This window comes from Geotrypetes seraphini, chromosome 17 (assembly GCF_902459505.1).
Source record: "Geotrypetes seraphini chromosome 17, aGeoSer1.1, whole genome shotgun sequence".
NCBI lineage: Eukaryota > Metazoa > Chordata > Amphibia > Gymnophiona > Dermophiidae > Geotrypetes > Geotrypetes seraphini.
Window position 1 is genome coordinate 11,891,417 of NC_047100.1, and position 16,812 is coordinate 11,908,228.

Below are 16,812 nucleotides of genomic sequence, written 5' to 3' on the forward strand. Positions count from 1 at the left end.
ACATTTGCTATTTTCCAGTCATCTGGTATTTGCCCGGTTCTAATTGACATGTTAGCTAGGATTTGTAAAATCTCTCCAATTTCCATCTTAAGCTCCTTTAATACTCTCGGGTGAATTCCATCTGGTCCAGGGGATTTGTCACTTTTTAATTTGTCGATCTGATAGTATATCATGTCCAATTCCACATTCACTGAGGCGAGGCTATCCTCTATGTCACCCTTGAATACCCTCCTTGTTTCCGGCATTGTTGGTGTGTCTTCATTAGTAAAGACGGAGGCAAAGAATGAATTTAGCCTATCTGCAATCTGTTTGTCTTCTTTAATGCACCCTTTCATTCCTTGGTCGACGAGAGGGCCTACTGCCTCTCTTGCTGATTTTTTCCCTTTTATATATCTAAAAAAGGGCTTGAAGTTTTTGGCCTCTTGCGCTATCTTTACCTCATAGACCGTTTTTGCCTCTCTTATCACCTTGTGACATTTCTTCTGGTCGACCTTATGACTGTTCCAGGCCTCCGTTGTGTGTTCCCATTTCCATTTTTTTAACGAGTCCCTCTTATCCCTTACCGCATTTTTCACCTCTTTAGTTAGCCAAGCTGGTTCTCCTTTGTTCTTGTTTCGCCTTCCTTTGGATATCTGCGGAATGTAGAGATTCTATGCTTCGGTGATGGTATTTTTTAGTAGGGACCATGCTTGATCGACCGTTTTGATTCCGGGTGTCTTTTTCATGAGCCGTTTTTTAACCATGACTCTCATGCCCGTCATAGTTCCCTTTTTTGAAGTTAAAGGCTGTGGTTAGTTCAACAGAAAATGCTGACAACTAGCAATGTAAGGCTGGGCTGGCAACTGGCTGGGTACAGTCCAGGTTTGATCATTATAGTTCTAAAGCCACGTCCCACATACTTTTCCACTAAATGTAGTGCCCCGACCGGAAGGCACCCAGAAGTCGATGCGATGACATCACGTGCATGCGTGACATCATCAAGGCAATGTTCACGCATGCGCAGAGACCCATCTTGCCGCAGCCCCGCCGTTACAGGGATCCAGGAGGGGCAGGGAGAAGAGGAGAGACGCTGGCCAGGAGGAGAGTCGTCCATGCTGGCTGATTTCCTACAGGAGGCAGGCAGCCGGCGTGGACGACTCTCCTCATCAGTGTGTCGCGGCAATACACTGTTCTAAAGAATAAAGTCTTTATTGAATTGACCAAGTGGAAACATCTTTATCCCAACTTTTTGAATTAGTCGTGGATAGATTTTCCTGGTTTATCCTGTTGTGTGGAAATAAAGCTTAACAGACTTAGTCTACATCAGACCATTCTACTGAAAACAACCTCAGCCCACCCCAAACCCAGACCTACTTGTATGGGTCGCATGTTTCAGTTGTTGTACCAATGGACTCAGCAGTTTCCCTTTTAGTTTACTTTTGCTAATTCTTCGGCGGCGGCCACTAGGAGGGGCTGCATGAAGGAATCCCACATTGGGGGGCAGCGGTTTCCCCAGTCGGAAGTACAGGGCCTCAATTTCATTCTTCTGCTGACTTTGAAGCTCAGAGATTTCCTTCATGTGTCTGAGGATGGAAAATAAATTGTTAACCTACACAAGCCCTAAGTTTACAGAAACCACATCAGGGAACCAGAACATTTTTATGCCATTTGAAATTTAAGAACATTTATATTCCCCCCATGAAACCTTCTTGGTGGTTCACAGAAACACAAATATTCACTTATATAGACAACACAAGCAGATTATTAAATCACCAAAAAGCACAATAAAAACTAAAATGAAAACAGACCTAGCAAAGCTAAAATTTAATGCTAAGAAATGCAAGGTCATGCATTTGGGCTGCAAAATCCCGAATGAATGGTACAGTTTAAAGGGTGAAGAACTTATGTGCACAATGAAGAGCGGGACTTGGCTGCATGTATGTGATGATCTTAAGGTGGCCAAACAGGTTGAAAAGGTGATAGCGAAAATTTAGAAGGATGCTATAGTGCATAAGAAGAGGTTATGGCCAGTAGGAAAAAGGAGAGAGGGGAGATATGATAGAGACGTTTAAATACCTATGTGATGTAAATGCGCATGAGTCAAGTCTCTTTCATTTGAAAGAAAACTCTGCAATGAGAGGGCATAGGATGAAGTTAAGGGGCGATAGGCTCAGGAATAATCTAAGGAAATACCTTTTAACAGAAGGGGTGGTAGAGACAGACTGAGTTCAAAGAAGCATGGGATAGGCACGTGGGATCTCAGAGGGAGGAAGAAATAATGGTTACTTGCAGATGAGCAGACTGGATGGGCCATTTGGCCTTTATCTGCCATCATGTTTCTAATTATTTTGTATGTCGATTGTAAACTGCCTAGGTTTATAGGCGGTATATAATTTCTTTAAATAAATAAAAAAATGTTTCAAGCGATCATCTCCCATTCTCAAAGCCCTTAAGAAATATCAGGTACTATCTGCACTGGAGAAAGGGTGGGAGAATTTTACAACCTTTGCAATAAGCGTGCAACCTTACAAGTTATGAATCTTTGCAGAAAGCAGATTATGTATTTAGTTTAGAACTGACAAGTTCACTACAATCCAGGAATTTGGATTACTGAATAGAAAACCAGCTGGGAAAATTATAGCGACCCAACTTAGAAAAAGAGGGCTTAGTCTACATAGCTTAGTGGCTGCAAGGGTCTCAACCTCTCTGTGAAGGCCCAACTGATGCTATAAAGAGCTAGTGATATTGTTGATGTTATCAAAGACCTGCAGCGTTTGGATAGAATGGACTTTGCTTACCTGGCAGGAAGCAAAAAATAGGTCAGGTCAGCAATCCCTTATTTAGCTTCTCTCATACTTTAAAACTCAGTGCTGTGATTTTTAGGGGGAAATGCAGTCTGTAAACCCAGAAACATAAATCTGAAATTAATGCTATACCAAACATACTTCTCTCTCAAGATCTGCAATTCTTTTTTCATGTCTGCGTCTTCGAATTCTGAGTCGTTGTCGCTGCTCACGTACGAGGACTGGGAATGAAACGAAGTGACGTTGATAGTGGGAATCTTTGTAGCATGGTCAGTGGGGGAATCGGGACTTTGCATGCTGATCTTGCCAGGTGAGTTGAAACCATGCGCTGCCTTGTTTAGTATTGGCAGCTGAGCAGCTCTAGACTTCCCTGTGGGAGACTCATCCCCAGAATCACTGAAAGCATGACCAGAGAGGTTGGTATCAACAGGAGATGTGTGCATCCGAGGAACAGGCACCTTCATGAGACTGGATGGTATCTCCTCTAAGTGGACAACAGGAGGCGCAGAATGTCTCAAGCCTTGTGAAAAGGTAGCAGCTAACTCATCTTGTGTACTGATTACTGAAAACCTGCCAACTGTTTTACTAGGACTGCTGAAGTTATCTTGCTTTGCATAATGCACCAACTTTGTCCTCTGTTCCTTTAACTCTATTTCGCTTGGAAACACTTGTGGAGAATGCCTTTCTGGATCACTGGAAACAAGGGTGTCTTCTTCATGCTTTCCTTGAGACATCTGACCGTTAGCTGTGGATAGTGCAGAGATGGCCTAAAGAAAGACAAAAAAATAAAAGTTTTGTGTAAGATTATGCAACGTCCGTCTATTAGGCTCTTAAAAAGCAAATCTGATTTGGAAACAGTTTACCTTTCTTGGACTGTGACATCTCCCATTTCCGAGACTGCTTTACAAAATTATTTAAACGGTGCTATATTGTCACATCAAGGGGGATTTTTTTTTTTACTTCAATAATTGCCTGCTTTCCTACAAGTGCAAATCAATTCTGATAGCCACTTAAGCTAGATACAAACCATACGTTTTGTATACTTGCTGGGTTTTTAATTTGGATTTGAGCATTTAAATAACAGCATCTAATTAAATGAATAGGCATGTACCAAGTTATTATTGCCCCCTCCCTCCCAATTGTTTTAGCAATTCCCAGCTGGCTGTTGTCCTCAGGATACAGCAGACCAGCTGTGCTAGCACAGAGATCATACATAAAATTTGGGCTTACATCATACAATGCCAATGTTTGTCCCCAACAACTTCGCAATCCGCCTTGAACCGCAAAGTAATGGCAGAATAGAAATCACTAATGTAATGTAATGTTTACGTACAAGACACCGACGGTCATGATCATGACTAATGCACGATTCTAAAAGTTTCTTTAATAAACAGAAGTACTACTTACTTTCTGTTTCACTAATCTGGGGGAAGTTGCGACTGCATTCTTTATCATTGAAGACATTGGTGTTGCCTTCTTTTCCTCTTTATTTGAGCATACAGGCCGATGAAGTTGTACTCCTGAGAGGGTGGAAAGCAAATGTCCTTCCATGGGAGTTACATGAATACCACTGAAGTCAGATGGAGCTTCAACATCAGATGCCTTTGGGCTCAAGCCAGGTGCGAGGTGGACATCTTCATCGACAGTTTGCAAAAGAAAGATCTCCCCACCAGCTTGCTCTAAGGGAAGACCGTTGCTGGGGGTTTCTACAGAGGGACAACTGGGAAGATATTCTTGGTACAGTAAAGTGCGCAACTTCTCATCCAAGCTTTTTATTGTGTCATCAGCAAACTCAACTCGGGGAGGTCTTTCCCCGTCAGATTCAATTATATAGGACTGTTGTGTGCTGATACCGACTGACTGGGTTTCTGTTCCAGGTTGCTGAGACACTGTTGAAGAGACCTGGTCAGGGCTCTGAGGTTGAGATTCATCCTTAATTCCCTGAGCATGGCAAACCGCTTCAGACTGCACTTGATTTGGAATATGAGGACTGCTCTTCGGTGTATGTGGGATTGGTGGCTTAGACAGATGTGAAAAAGTGTGCTCAGAAAGTTTATGCTCTTCTGTGACAGCTGTAGAAACCGAGTGCTGTGGACCTCCTGTGCAATAAGAAATAGGGGTGCTTTCATTTATTTGTTCAAATGGCTGAATGGTAGACTTTCTAGCAAGCTGGGCATTAGAGGGTTTCCCAATGGATGAAGAACTGTAGGCTGGGATCTCATGCTCTTCTTTCACAGTAGGCAGCACTGAAGAGTTTTCTGTTTGGCTTTTGTCAATATCTTCAGCCAAGATGTCAGACTGTGTACATAATGCTGCAATAAGGAGTGTGGCTGTAGTTGATTGCAAAGGACCAAGTGATCCACCCAAACCATCTGAACTGTCTGCTTGAACCGACTGCTGCTGATCAGTTTTGACAGTAGATTTTTCCATCACCGTAGGAAGTGCTTCTCGGTTATCTCTGTGCTGTTCAGAATCTGTAAAAAAATAAAGTACCTAAAAATTCTTACATGAACAAAGTCAGTTATTGCTGAAATGCTCCATGAATGTCTTTTGACATGACCATTGAGGAGCTTAGAGTGATATTAAAAGAATTTCTGGAGCCACTAATGAGATAAATTGGTAATCGTCTATCCCTTACATGATACAGGAACGAGGAATTAGCGCAACCTGCAATTTCATTAGGTAAAATGGAATTCAGGCCCTGGATCATGTTTTTCACGAGAGGAATTGCCAAAGAATGCATTTTCAAATCTGTATTTACTATGGAAAAATCAGGTGCCGATATCAAGACACTTTTCGAAAGAGAAGCATGGGCACATTAGAGTTCTTCAGAAAAACCTAAAGTTAGGGGGGAAAAAAAAACTTTGTGAATTGAAGTTTTCCCCATGAATTTGATTGTGCTTGATAACATTTGTTTAAAATTTTTTCTGAATGCCCATCTTGGGATAACTCAAAGCCAGTGATTACATAAAGCTCAATTTTTCTTAAAAAAACTTGCTATATTTTTGCTCAATGGAGCAAATTTCTTGCTATAACGTTTGTTTTCACACTCAGCAATGATACATTGATAAAAAGACATGCAAACAAAATCTAGCAGTATTAAATGAACTTTTAATATATGCATGTTATTGTGGAAAACAGAAATTTAATAGCTAAACACATACACTTTGGTGTAGTCATCTACCAATGGCGTTCCAAACACTCAAGCATTCAATGTCTTATTGAGTTAGTTGCAACAAGGCCTCAAGGAGTTCAACAGCATCACAGGCTTTAGCCCAAGTAACTCAATAAGACATTGAATGCTTGAGTGTTTGGAACGCCATTGGTAGATGACTACACCAAAGTGTACGTGTTTAGCTATTAAATTTCTGTTTTCCACAATAACATGCATATATTAAAAGGTTCATTTAATAAAATACTGCTAGATGTTTTGCAATGTGTAAAAACAAACGTTATAGCTATAATACCAAGAAATTTGCTCCATTGAGCAAAAATAGCAAATTTTAAGAAAAACAGAGCTTTATGCAATGGTTTTGAGCGACCCCAGGATGGGCTTTAAAAAAAATTCTCTGATCAAGCACAATCAAATTTATGGGAAAAACTTCAACGCACAGTTTTTCCAACTTTAGGTTTTGCTGGACAACCTTGATGCATATAGTCTGCCTTTATACACTGGTGCAAAGCCTTGAGAAAGAAAAGAGAGAGGGGTGACATGATCGAGACATTCAAGTATCTCACGGGCCGCATCGAGGTAGAAGAAGATATCTTCTTTTTCAAGGCTCCCGCGGCAACAAGGGGGCATCCGTGGAAAATCAGGGGTGGGAAACTGCACGGGGGACACCAGGAAATTCTTTTTCACTGAAAGGGTGGTTGATCGCTGGAATAGTCTTCCACTTCAGGTGATTGAGGCCAGCAGCGTGCCTGATTTTAAGGCCAAATGGGATAGACACGTGGAATCTCTTCACAGAGAAAGGTAGGGGAGGGTCATTGGGGTGGGCAGACTAGATGGGCCATGGCCCTTATCTGCCATCTATTTCTATGTTTCTATGACCCTATCTTAAATCCAGCTACACATAACATGTCTTTTAATAGACTTCTATTAAGCTTTTTTAAAATTAAACCTAGGTAAAAAATGTATTTAAAGAAATAAGTGAGCATTACCTTGGTAGAGCAAAGGCAAGATCATTTTCATGTACCAGTAGTATCTTTACCCATTATAATTCTGTAAATGATGGCGGAGTGTGTGGCGCAGTGGTTGGAGCTACAGCCTCGGCACCCTGGGGTTGTGGGTTCAAACCCCGTGCTGCTCCTTGTGACCCTGGGCAAGTCACTCAGTCCTCCATAGCCTCTGGTACGCTAGATAGATTGTGAGCCCACCGGGACAGGTAGGGAAACATACTTGAGTACCTGATTGTAGAACCGCTTAGATAATCTTGATAGGCGGTATATAAAAACCTAATAAACTTGAACTTGAAACTTGATATAAAGACCCAGCTAGCCTGTCCAGTTGAGATTTAGGCACCAATGCACATAAATTTCTATATGCAATCCAATACCAATTTCCCCTCTAACCAAAGTTAGGGATGAATATTGGTTTCAGGTTTAGAAAATGTTGCACATTTGAACATACACCAAGTCAACTTTATAAGCATAAAACTTTGAAGTTTAAATGCATTAGTTAAAATTTTATGTGTTAAATGCGTTAAATTTTATAAATCACTTCCTAAAACTAAAAAAGTCTGAAAGTGAATAAAAATGATCTGAAAATTGTGAATACACCTACCACTCTATCAGAGACAATTCAACCCTGAGGCATCTGAGGTAATCCGAGGCACTCCACTTTTACTAGTAGACATCTTGCGTTACATAGCAAGCCCTCTGCAGGAGTGAATGTTTGCACCTCAGAGCTGGCCCAACATAGTAAAGCATCCTGGGAAGCAGGAAGAGCTATACAAGGGAAACCTAAGGACACTCAAAGTGAGAGCAGCTATATTTCTAGAAGCTCAGCACCACCGATTTCTATATAGTCATCTTTCAATTATCAGAAGGGTCCAATAGAATCTTTCATAATGCACTATGAGCTCGTACTTAAACGTAACAGAAATACCAACTGGTAAAGACCAAAGGTCCAGACTTCATTTTCAGTGACAAGAGGAACATTGCACTGCTGTATTACTCTTTATGCTACACTAACCAAAATCACACTAGTTGCAGTAACCATATTTCAGGACTCAAGGAACATAACAGCTTCACTCCTTGGCATGTAGTTATGATCTTCTAACATCTGATCCATTGTTCTGATTGGAACTCTTTTTATTTATTTCTTATATATTTTATTTATTTTTTATCGTTATTATATTTCTACTTTTAATCCTAATTTTAATTTATTCAATGAAATATTGTTGGGATGTTTCATATCTTGTTTCTATCTCTGTCTTTACATTTCACATCTTTACTTTTCACTTATTGTTTTTCTCAGGTATTTTAGCTAGACTCTGAGCCTTCGGGACAGTTAGGGAACTTCCAAGTACCTATCTCTACTTACTTATTATATTGTATCTTAATGTATCTTTATTGTAAACCGCTTAGAACCTCGCGGTATATAAGAAATTAAATTAAATTAACCTCAATTAGTATTAGATGCCTCCATTTGAGCCTCCATTTTGCATAAGCATATTTAACTGGTAAGATGCCAACACATTACCTTTCATGCTCTTGGACGGCTCTGTATTTGTAGCGTCTGTTGTAGAGCATTCAGACACCTCTGCAACGGGGCATATAATAAACCACCTTTTTCCAGTATGCAAAACTAAATTTAAAGAATAAAATTCAAAGTTAGTGTGATCACCTTATTTCAGAAGAAACGTTCATATGTTAAGACAATTCAGGTGCTATCAAATTTTAGGCTGTAGGTAACTACAGAAGTCTTACTCTGTCAATAAAGACCTTAAGAACTATATCAGCAGGCAGTATGACAAGCTAATAGCTAGATTTCCTGAAGCGTGCTACTATGGTAATGCATGCTAACATTACTAATGCATATTAGTATAAGGAGTTCCATTGCATCGATTAGGATTCACGGGAAATAACCTGCGTTTATGTTGGCGCTTACTAAAGTGGTAGCAGACTTCCGCCTTCTTCGAGTCGGGCAATTTCTTCAGGCTACTGACTTCGTCAGAACCTGGACCTCAGAGTTGCAACTGTTCGTGGCTTTCTCCACACCCCTCAAAGCCCCTTTTCTATTTTGATACAATTTATAAAATTTATAAGAATTGCACAGTCATAAATGTTCAAGGTGATGCACAGCGTGTTATTAAGGTGTACTCCTGGAGGGAATTCTGTTCTTATTGTGCAGAATTCTGCAAAGCGGCCATCATTTGGTCTCTCCCCTCCTCCCCTGCAAAGACTGTGTGACAGGAGGAGGGGGAAGTGACAAAAGATACAGCAGCTCACTTCCTCTTCCCTCCTGTTGTAAATTTCTGCTGAGGAGGGCCAGCATCAGCTGCTCAGAGTACATACGATGGGGATGAGAGAGAGGCAACCGAGTAGACACCTTTGGGGGGGAGAGAGATATCAAACTTAAGGGTATGCCATGGGAAAGGGTGGGGAAGAGATACTACTGTCTGATTGAGCAGACAGGTAAAGAAATGTTTTCAGAGATTAGAAAAGTTGGCAAATGGGCAACAGTATAATAATGGGTGATTTCAATTACTTGTCTTCAACATGGAAAGAGAATGTGTTTCTCAAAACATCCCCTAACTAATTACACTTCCAGTACTAACATGGATGCCCATTCATACTTCACAAAGAGCACACAATGAAAAATAATGTGAAGATGAGAAATCACCATCTCAGTTCAGCTGTATCGCGCAATGGTGCGCCCGCACCTGGAGTACTGTGTTCAATACTGGTCGCCGTACCTCAGAAAGGACATGGCGGTACTCGAGGGAGTGCAGAGGAGGGCGACTAAACTGATAAAAGGTATGGAAAATTTCTCTTACGCTGACAGGTTAAAAACGCTGGGGCTGTTCTCTCTGGAGAAGAGGAGACTTAGAGGGGACATGATAGAAACCTTCAAAATCCTAAAGGGCATAGAGAAAGTGAATAAGAACAGATTCTTCAAACTGTGGGCAGCCACAAGCACTAGTGGTCACTCGGAGAAATTGAAAGGGGACAGGTTTAGAACAAATGCTAGGAAGTTCTTTTTTACCCAGAGGGTGGTGGATACATGGAACGCGCTTCCAGAGAATGTGATAGGCCAGAACTCTGTACAGGGGTTCAAGGAAGGTTTGGATAGGTTCCTGGAGGATAAGGGGATAGAGGGGTACAGATAGAACTTGAGGTAGGTTATAGAAGTGGTCAGTAACCACTTCACAGGTTGCGGACCTGATGGGCCGCCGCAGGAGCGGACCGCTGGGCAGGATGGACCTCTGGTCTGACCCAGTGGAGGCAACTTCTTATGTTCTTATTTTCATGGGTTAGAAAAAAACCTCCTTCATATCAATATTTAAGTTCATTCTTCAATCCAGTCATCAATACACAGCTTATAATAATAATAATAATAACAGCTTATATACCGTAATACCGTGAAGTTCTATGCGGTTAACAAAGATTAAGCAAAGGTACAAATTGATTGACTTTAAGAGGGGAGGAAGAAAGAGGGTTAATAGGACAGGAAATCCATTTATGTTCAGTTCCAACAAATAGCTTTGAAAAACAGGCTTTAACTATGTTCACTAATGATGAAATTCAAGGTCCAAAACACCAGATGCAACAATCCAAAGAGTACTTAGCTGTAATCCAAACTCTGGTTCCATGTCTACCATCCACAGAGTCCAAAGCTTCAAATCCAACAGGGATTTCTCGTTTCACCTCCTGGCTGTGCCAGGGATCTACTCTGTTCATATCAGGATTCGTTGCAATCTCAAACAAAATGGCGCAGAGGTCTCAAAACGCCCAGAGTTACACATTTCATTGACAAACAGCTTTGAAAAACAGGCTTTAACTATTTGTTGGAACTGAGCATGAATTGTGTACTGATGTTTGAATTGGAGCATGAACTGAATATTGATATCAATTGAAACATTGATATGAAGGGGAGTTTTTTTCCGACCTATGAAGCTGAACTGAAGTCTTTCTCCTCATCACATTATTTTTTGCTTATGCTCTGTTTTGTTCTTAGTAAAAGTGGGAGCATGAATGGGTATTTATGTTAATACTGGCGGGGGGGGGGGGGGTGTAATTATTGGTTAAGGGATGATTTCACTTGCCCCAACAATGACTGGATAAACGTTACATCAGGGAGGTTTGTATGTAAAATTCCTAAACGTCTTAAGTGACTGCTTCTTGGAGCAACTAGTCCAGGAACCGACAAAAGGGAGAGTTATTTTAGATTTGGTCCTTAGTGGAATGCAGGGCATAGTACAGGAGGTAACTGGGAAACAGTGATCATAATGTGATCAAATTTTAGCCGATATCTGAAGTGATGTTGCTAAAGAAATTACTGCAGCAGCATTTAATTTTCAAAAGGGCCACTATGATAAAATGAGGAAAATGCTTAAAAAGAAGCTAAAAGGATATGTGGAAAAGATTAGCACTGCAAACCAGGCATGGATTCTATTTAAAAATAGCAGCATGGAAGACTAGACCAGATGCATTCCAGGTATTAAAGGTGGAAGAAGAGAAAATGAGAGCTAGCATGGTGAAGTGAAAAAGGCTATTAGAGCCAGAAAACATCCTTGGAAGAATGGAAAAAAAGTATCCAAATGAAGAAAATAAAAGGAGATATAAGCACTGGCCAAGTTAAAGAGAGCTAAAAAGGAATATGAAAAGAAAACTTGCTAAAGAGGCAAAAAAACTCATAGTAATTTTTCTAGGTACATTAGAAGCAGAAAACCTGTGAGGGAATTCATGGGACCACTGGATGATCAAGGTGCTCAGGAAAGATAAGGTCATAGGGAAGAGACTGAATGAATTCTTTGCTTCAGCCTTTACAGAAGATGTAAGATATACCTGAACCGGAAATGGTTTACAAAAGGTGATGATGCGGAGGAACTGAAAGAAATCACGGTGAAGCCGGAAGATGTACTAAGCCAAATTGACAAGTGATCACCTGGACTAGATATACATCCCAGAGATAGTGAAAAGAACTCAAACATGAAATTGCTGATTTGCAGTTAGCGATCTGTAGTACCTGAAGACTGGAGGGTGGCCAATGTTACACTGATTTTTTAAAAAGGACTCAAGGGGAGATCCGGCAAATTACAGAGCTGATTTCAGAGCTAGGCAAAATAGAGTAAAATTTAATAAAATTGTGGAACATGTGATTTAATGGGACCGAGTCAGCATGGGTTCAGCCAAGGGAGATGTTGCCTCACCAATCTGCTCGACTCCTTTGAAGGTGTGAACAAACATGAGGATACAAGTGAACCAGTTGATGTAGTGTTATCTAGATTTTCAGAAAGCTTTTGACAAAGTTCCTCATGAGAGACTCCTGAGAAAATTAAAGAGCCATGGGATAGGAGGCACTGTTCAGTTCAAGTTCAATTTATTTAATATACCCCAACTATAAAACCAGGGTTAAAATCTAAGCAGTTTACAGTTGTGGATTAGGAATTGGTTATCGGACAGAAACAAACGGTAGGGTTAAATGGCCATTTTTCTCAAAGGAGGAGGGTAAATAGTGGTGTGCCACATGGATCTGTTCTGGGACAGCTGCTATTTAACTTAATATGATCTGGAAATTGGAACAATGAGCGAGGTGATTAAATATGCGGATGACACACATGCAGGCTGAAAAATTACAAGCGGACCTTAGGAAATTGGAAGACTGGGCATCCAAATGGCAGATTAAATTTGATGTGGACAAGTGTAAAGTGATGCACATTGAGAAGAATAACCCAGAACAGTTATCAGCACTCAAGAAAAAGATGATCTGGGTGTCATTGTAGACAATATGCCAAAACCTTCTGTCCAATGTGCAGTAGTGGACAAAAAAAAAAAAAAAAAAAAAAAGCAAATAAGGTGTTAGGAATTTTTAAAAAAGAGATCATAAACAAGGCATTTTGGATATCAATCTGGGATCAAGTCAACATATTGATGGAGAGTCATGTGGCATTATCCTATGACACAGTGGTTTTTGGAATGTGTATGAGGGCCAAATGCCAAATATCTGCAGCAAACAATAAATTATTGATGATTCTTACTGGTGTGGGAATTCAGCAAATAACAACTAATTGGAAAGACTGTTCTAGACTGAATTGTAGTTTCTGGTGGAACTCAGTTTGTCATATGTACAAGATGGAAAGATTTCTTGCAGTACAAAGGGGGTATTTTAAAAGGTTTCAAGAGGTGTGGAGGCCATTAATTGATTATTATAATGATTAAGATTTATTCTTTTTCCTTAGAGGATAATTTATAAAAATGGGGTGGGGTGGGGGGGATAAGATAATTTAGTTAGCTAGCGGTATATTTCAACTGATTAATGGATATAAGAAACATGGTATATAGGTATGAATAGAAAAGGAAAGAGGGTAAATTTATTGGAAATATGTTGTTATGAAATATAAGGGGATATATGTACTATGATGAGATATATATTGTTGTGCATTACTTTGTATAATAAAATGAATAAAGAGTTTGAGGAAGAAAGGGTGGGGGGAGGGACAGATTTAATGTAAGATTAATTGTATTATGAAAGAGAGATGTATAAGTATGTATAAGTTTGGACGAAATATTTTGTTGATATGGGAAGGGATGGGAGATGGATGGGGGGTATTAAAACATGTATAATAATATTGTTTAAGAATGTCAAGTGAGTTATGTGAATTAATTGTAATAATATTGTACACTTGTTGAAAGAAATAAAAAGGAATAAAGATTAAAAAAAAAAAAAAAAAAAAAAGAATGTTATGTCTGTCGCTCCATGGTGTGACCTCACCTTCAGTACTGCATTCAATTCTGGTCAACTTATCTCATAAATGATATAGCAGAACTAGAGAAGGTTAAAAGAAGAGCAATCAAGATGATAAAGGGGATGAAAAGAGATGGCTGAAGGGAGAGATGAGTGAAGTCTACAAAATCCTGTCATAACATACATTAGATAGATTGTGAGCCCACCGGCACAGATAGGGAAAATGCTTGAGTACCTGATTGTAAAAACCGCTTAGATAACCTTGATAGGCGGTATATAAAATCCTAATAAACTTGAAACTAGTGGTCTAGAACAGGTACAAGTGGATTGATTTTTTTACTCTGTCATAAATGAAAAAAAAGACTAGGGACATTAAGTTACAGGGAAATACTTTTAAAACTAATATGAGGGAATATTTTACCCAGAGACTAGTTAAGCTTTGGAACGCATTACCAGAGGATGTGGTAAATGTGGTTAACGTAGCTGGTTAAAAAAAAAAAAAAAAAAAAAAGGTTTGGACAGATATGGGGAAGCCACTGCTTGCCCTGGATTGGTAGCATGGAATGTTGCTACTATTTGGGATTTTGCCAGGTACTTCTGACCTGGTTTGGCCACCGTGAAGATGGGATACGGGGCTAGATGGACTATTGGTCTGACCCAGTAAGGCTATCCTTTTGTTCTTATGTACATTGATAGCTGGGACAAAGAAGAAAATGAGGTGGGGTGTACGCTGGGGCGGGGAATAAGTTAGGGTGTGTGCCTAGGGCAGGGGTGGGCAACTCCGGTCCTCGAGGGCCGGAATCCAGTCGGGTTTTCAGGATTTCCCCAATGAATATGCATTGAAAGCCGTGCATGCAAATAGATCTCATGCACATTCATTGGGGAAATCCTGAAAACCCAACTGGATTCCGGCCCTCGAGGACCGGAGTTGCCCACCCCTGGCCTAGGGTGAGGTGGGAGAGAATGAAAGGGCGGGGCACCACATGCAGAAGACTGAGGCAGACAGAATTAGGGGGTCTTGCTGGGAGTTGAGAGAGAGAGAACTGTAGTTGGATTGAAAAATGGAACTCGGGAGGCTAAAGTCTAAGGAGAGAAGAGGCAGGAGGGGATTGCAAGCCTTAGGATGGTAAAATTTGCAAAAGTACTACAAATAATGCAGAATTTTCAAAAATTTTGCATAGAATTCTCCGGTAGCAGGGAAGGTGTGGAAGAGGCCACTGCTTTCTCCACAGCCCACCCACCTACAGTGTAGAAAGGTTCTGGGCTGCAGTTGCTGGGGCAATAGGAGAGAAGCTAAAGCTGCTAAAGGGAGGATGGGTGCGATGGGACCCCCACCGCACCCACCCATCCACACGCTAAGGCTGCAGCCTTAACCTCTCTTCATTGACAGCCTGCCCCCACTAGCTGCTATTTTAACTCCTGGTCCACCCACTCCCAGAAACCACAGTCTAAAGCCTCTCAGCACCTATCTAACTACTCCAGCAGCAGCCTCCGAATCTTCTCTTTCCCTCCGAAAGAAAACAGCATGTGGTTCAAATTTTACCTTTAGCAAAGCGACAGAGGAGGAAGCTGGTCTTGCTTTCTGTTTCTGATCAGTGCTGGGGGAAGGAGCTCTGAGAGAACATGTCTGCATCAAGAGGCACTGTAATTTACTTTATTTATTATTATTATTTTAAGTTTGTTGCAGTGAAGTGCACATATGCCCAGGGCTGCAGGACTTATGTGCCAGGCTGCATTTTTTAGTCACCATAGGGACCTGGTATCTGAGATTTGTTGATTTGTCATAACATACTATCCAGGTACTACTTCAATCATTCAAAAATATATTGGACAGAACAGTACAATTAACATTGCTTCAAACAGTTCAAAGTAATAGAGCAAAAAAGAAACATTTTACCATTCTGTTGATAGACTGGTGCCTTGGCTTGATTCTGCCGAGTCTCCTATTGATGAAAAACACAAAAGTTCCCATTTCTGTCTGATCTGTAAGCTATTTGTTTCTCATACATAACTATTCCCCTAAGTTATTTTAAAAGTGTCCACAGTATGCTCTTCAGATGCAATATGCACCTCTACTTGCTCTAAGAGATTTGGGAAACTTCATGGAGGATGTCTATTTCATTCAACCTCTCCTTATTCACAATATATTCAAAGCCCGCTTTAAAAATCATAACTTACACGTCTCCCTCCAAATTCACGGGTTTGGTTCTCACGACTTCGGTTATTTGCGAGATTCTAAACCCTGACCCACCCCTGCCTCCCGGACCTCTTCACTCCATATCTGGTGGCCTAGCGGTGAAGCGGGACAGGAGCGATCTTCCTACGCTCCTGCCCCGTGCAGAGCCATCAACAAAAATGGCTGCTTGAGTTCCCGCTGTACTCTCGTGAGACCACGGGGAACTCACGGCAGTCATTTCTGTTGACAGCTCTGCACGGGGCAGGAGCATAGGAAGATCGCTCCTGCCTCGCTTCACCGCTAAACCATCAGGAGGCAGGAGGGTGGCGGGAGTGGGTCAGAGTCGGCCCTAAAAGTTATTCGTGATTTTTTCCATGTTCTCGGGCTGGCTCTGCCCCTAACCCCCACGGATATGGAGGGAGAAGTGTACAAGGTGGGCCGTGGCCCTTTTCTGCCGTCATTTTCTATGTTTCTATATGCGAGAGATGTCGATCAGGAAAATTGTGCTGAAAAAGAAAGCACCACCTGGCTGATGGTAGGGAGAAAATGTTAACATCTGGTCCCTGCTCTTTGGCCTTTTCAAGCAGCTCTGGCTAATATTTCTGGTACCGTGTACAGCTAGACAGGAAGTGGGGTGGGGAAGAGGAAGGGGTAGTACAGTGTTTGGCATGCTCAGATATTAATCTAATTTCTGATCTATAAGGGGGGGGGGGAGTCTTACATAACCTTATCACATGGTCCAACCAACAAAACTGATTTGTGATCAAGGCAATGCTCGAAAGAGGGCCTGGCAAGGCGTTTATGCAGCTCCTCAAGATTAAACTATAAAGAGGGTCCGTGGGCAAGAGAAAAATGTGGATGCGGTGGCCCTAACACAGCGCTTGTGGTTTACAGGATATAACCAGCAAGGAGAAAATTCTGCTTGAAGTGCACAAAAGCCA

At 41.1% G+C, this 16,812-nt stretch overlaps 1 protein-coding gene across 19 annotated transcripts in view; it reads right to left on the bottom strand.

Moving 5' to 3' along the window:
- WNK2 (WNK lysine deficient protein kinase 2) overlaps nucleotides 1-16,812 on the bottom strand; it is a 206,437-nt gene that overhangs the window by 34,795 nt on the left and 154,830 nt on the right. For all 19 annotated transcript variants that reach the window (XM_033926235.1, XM_033926236.1, XM_033926238.1 and 16 more), the window contains 5 exons: nucleotides 15,593-15,638; nucleotides 8,488-8,592; nucleotides 4,191-5,257; nucleotides 2,925-3,550; nucleotides 1,354-1,562 (listed from right to left, as the gene is read on the bottom strand). In XM_033926235.1, coding sequence (XP_033782126.1) covers nucleotides 1,354-1,562; nucleotides 2,925-3,550; nucleotides 4,191-5,257; nucleotides 8,488-8,592; nucleotides 15,593-15,638 — 2,053 coding nt within the window. The remainder of the gene's footprint in view (nucleotides 1-1,353; nucleotides 1,563-2,924; nucleotides 3,551-4,190; nucleotides 5,258-8,487; nucleotides 8,593-15,592; nucleotides 15,639-16,812) is intronic.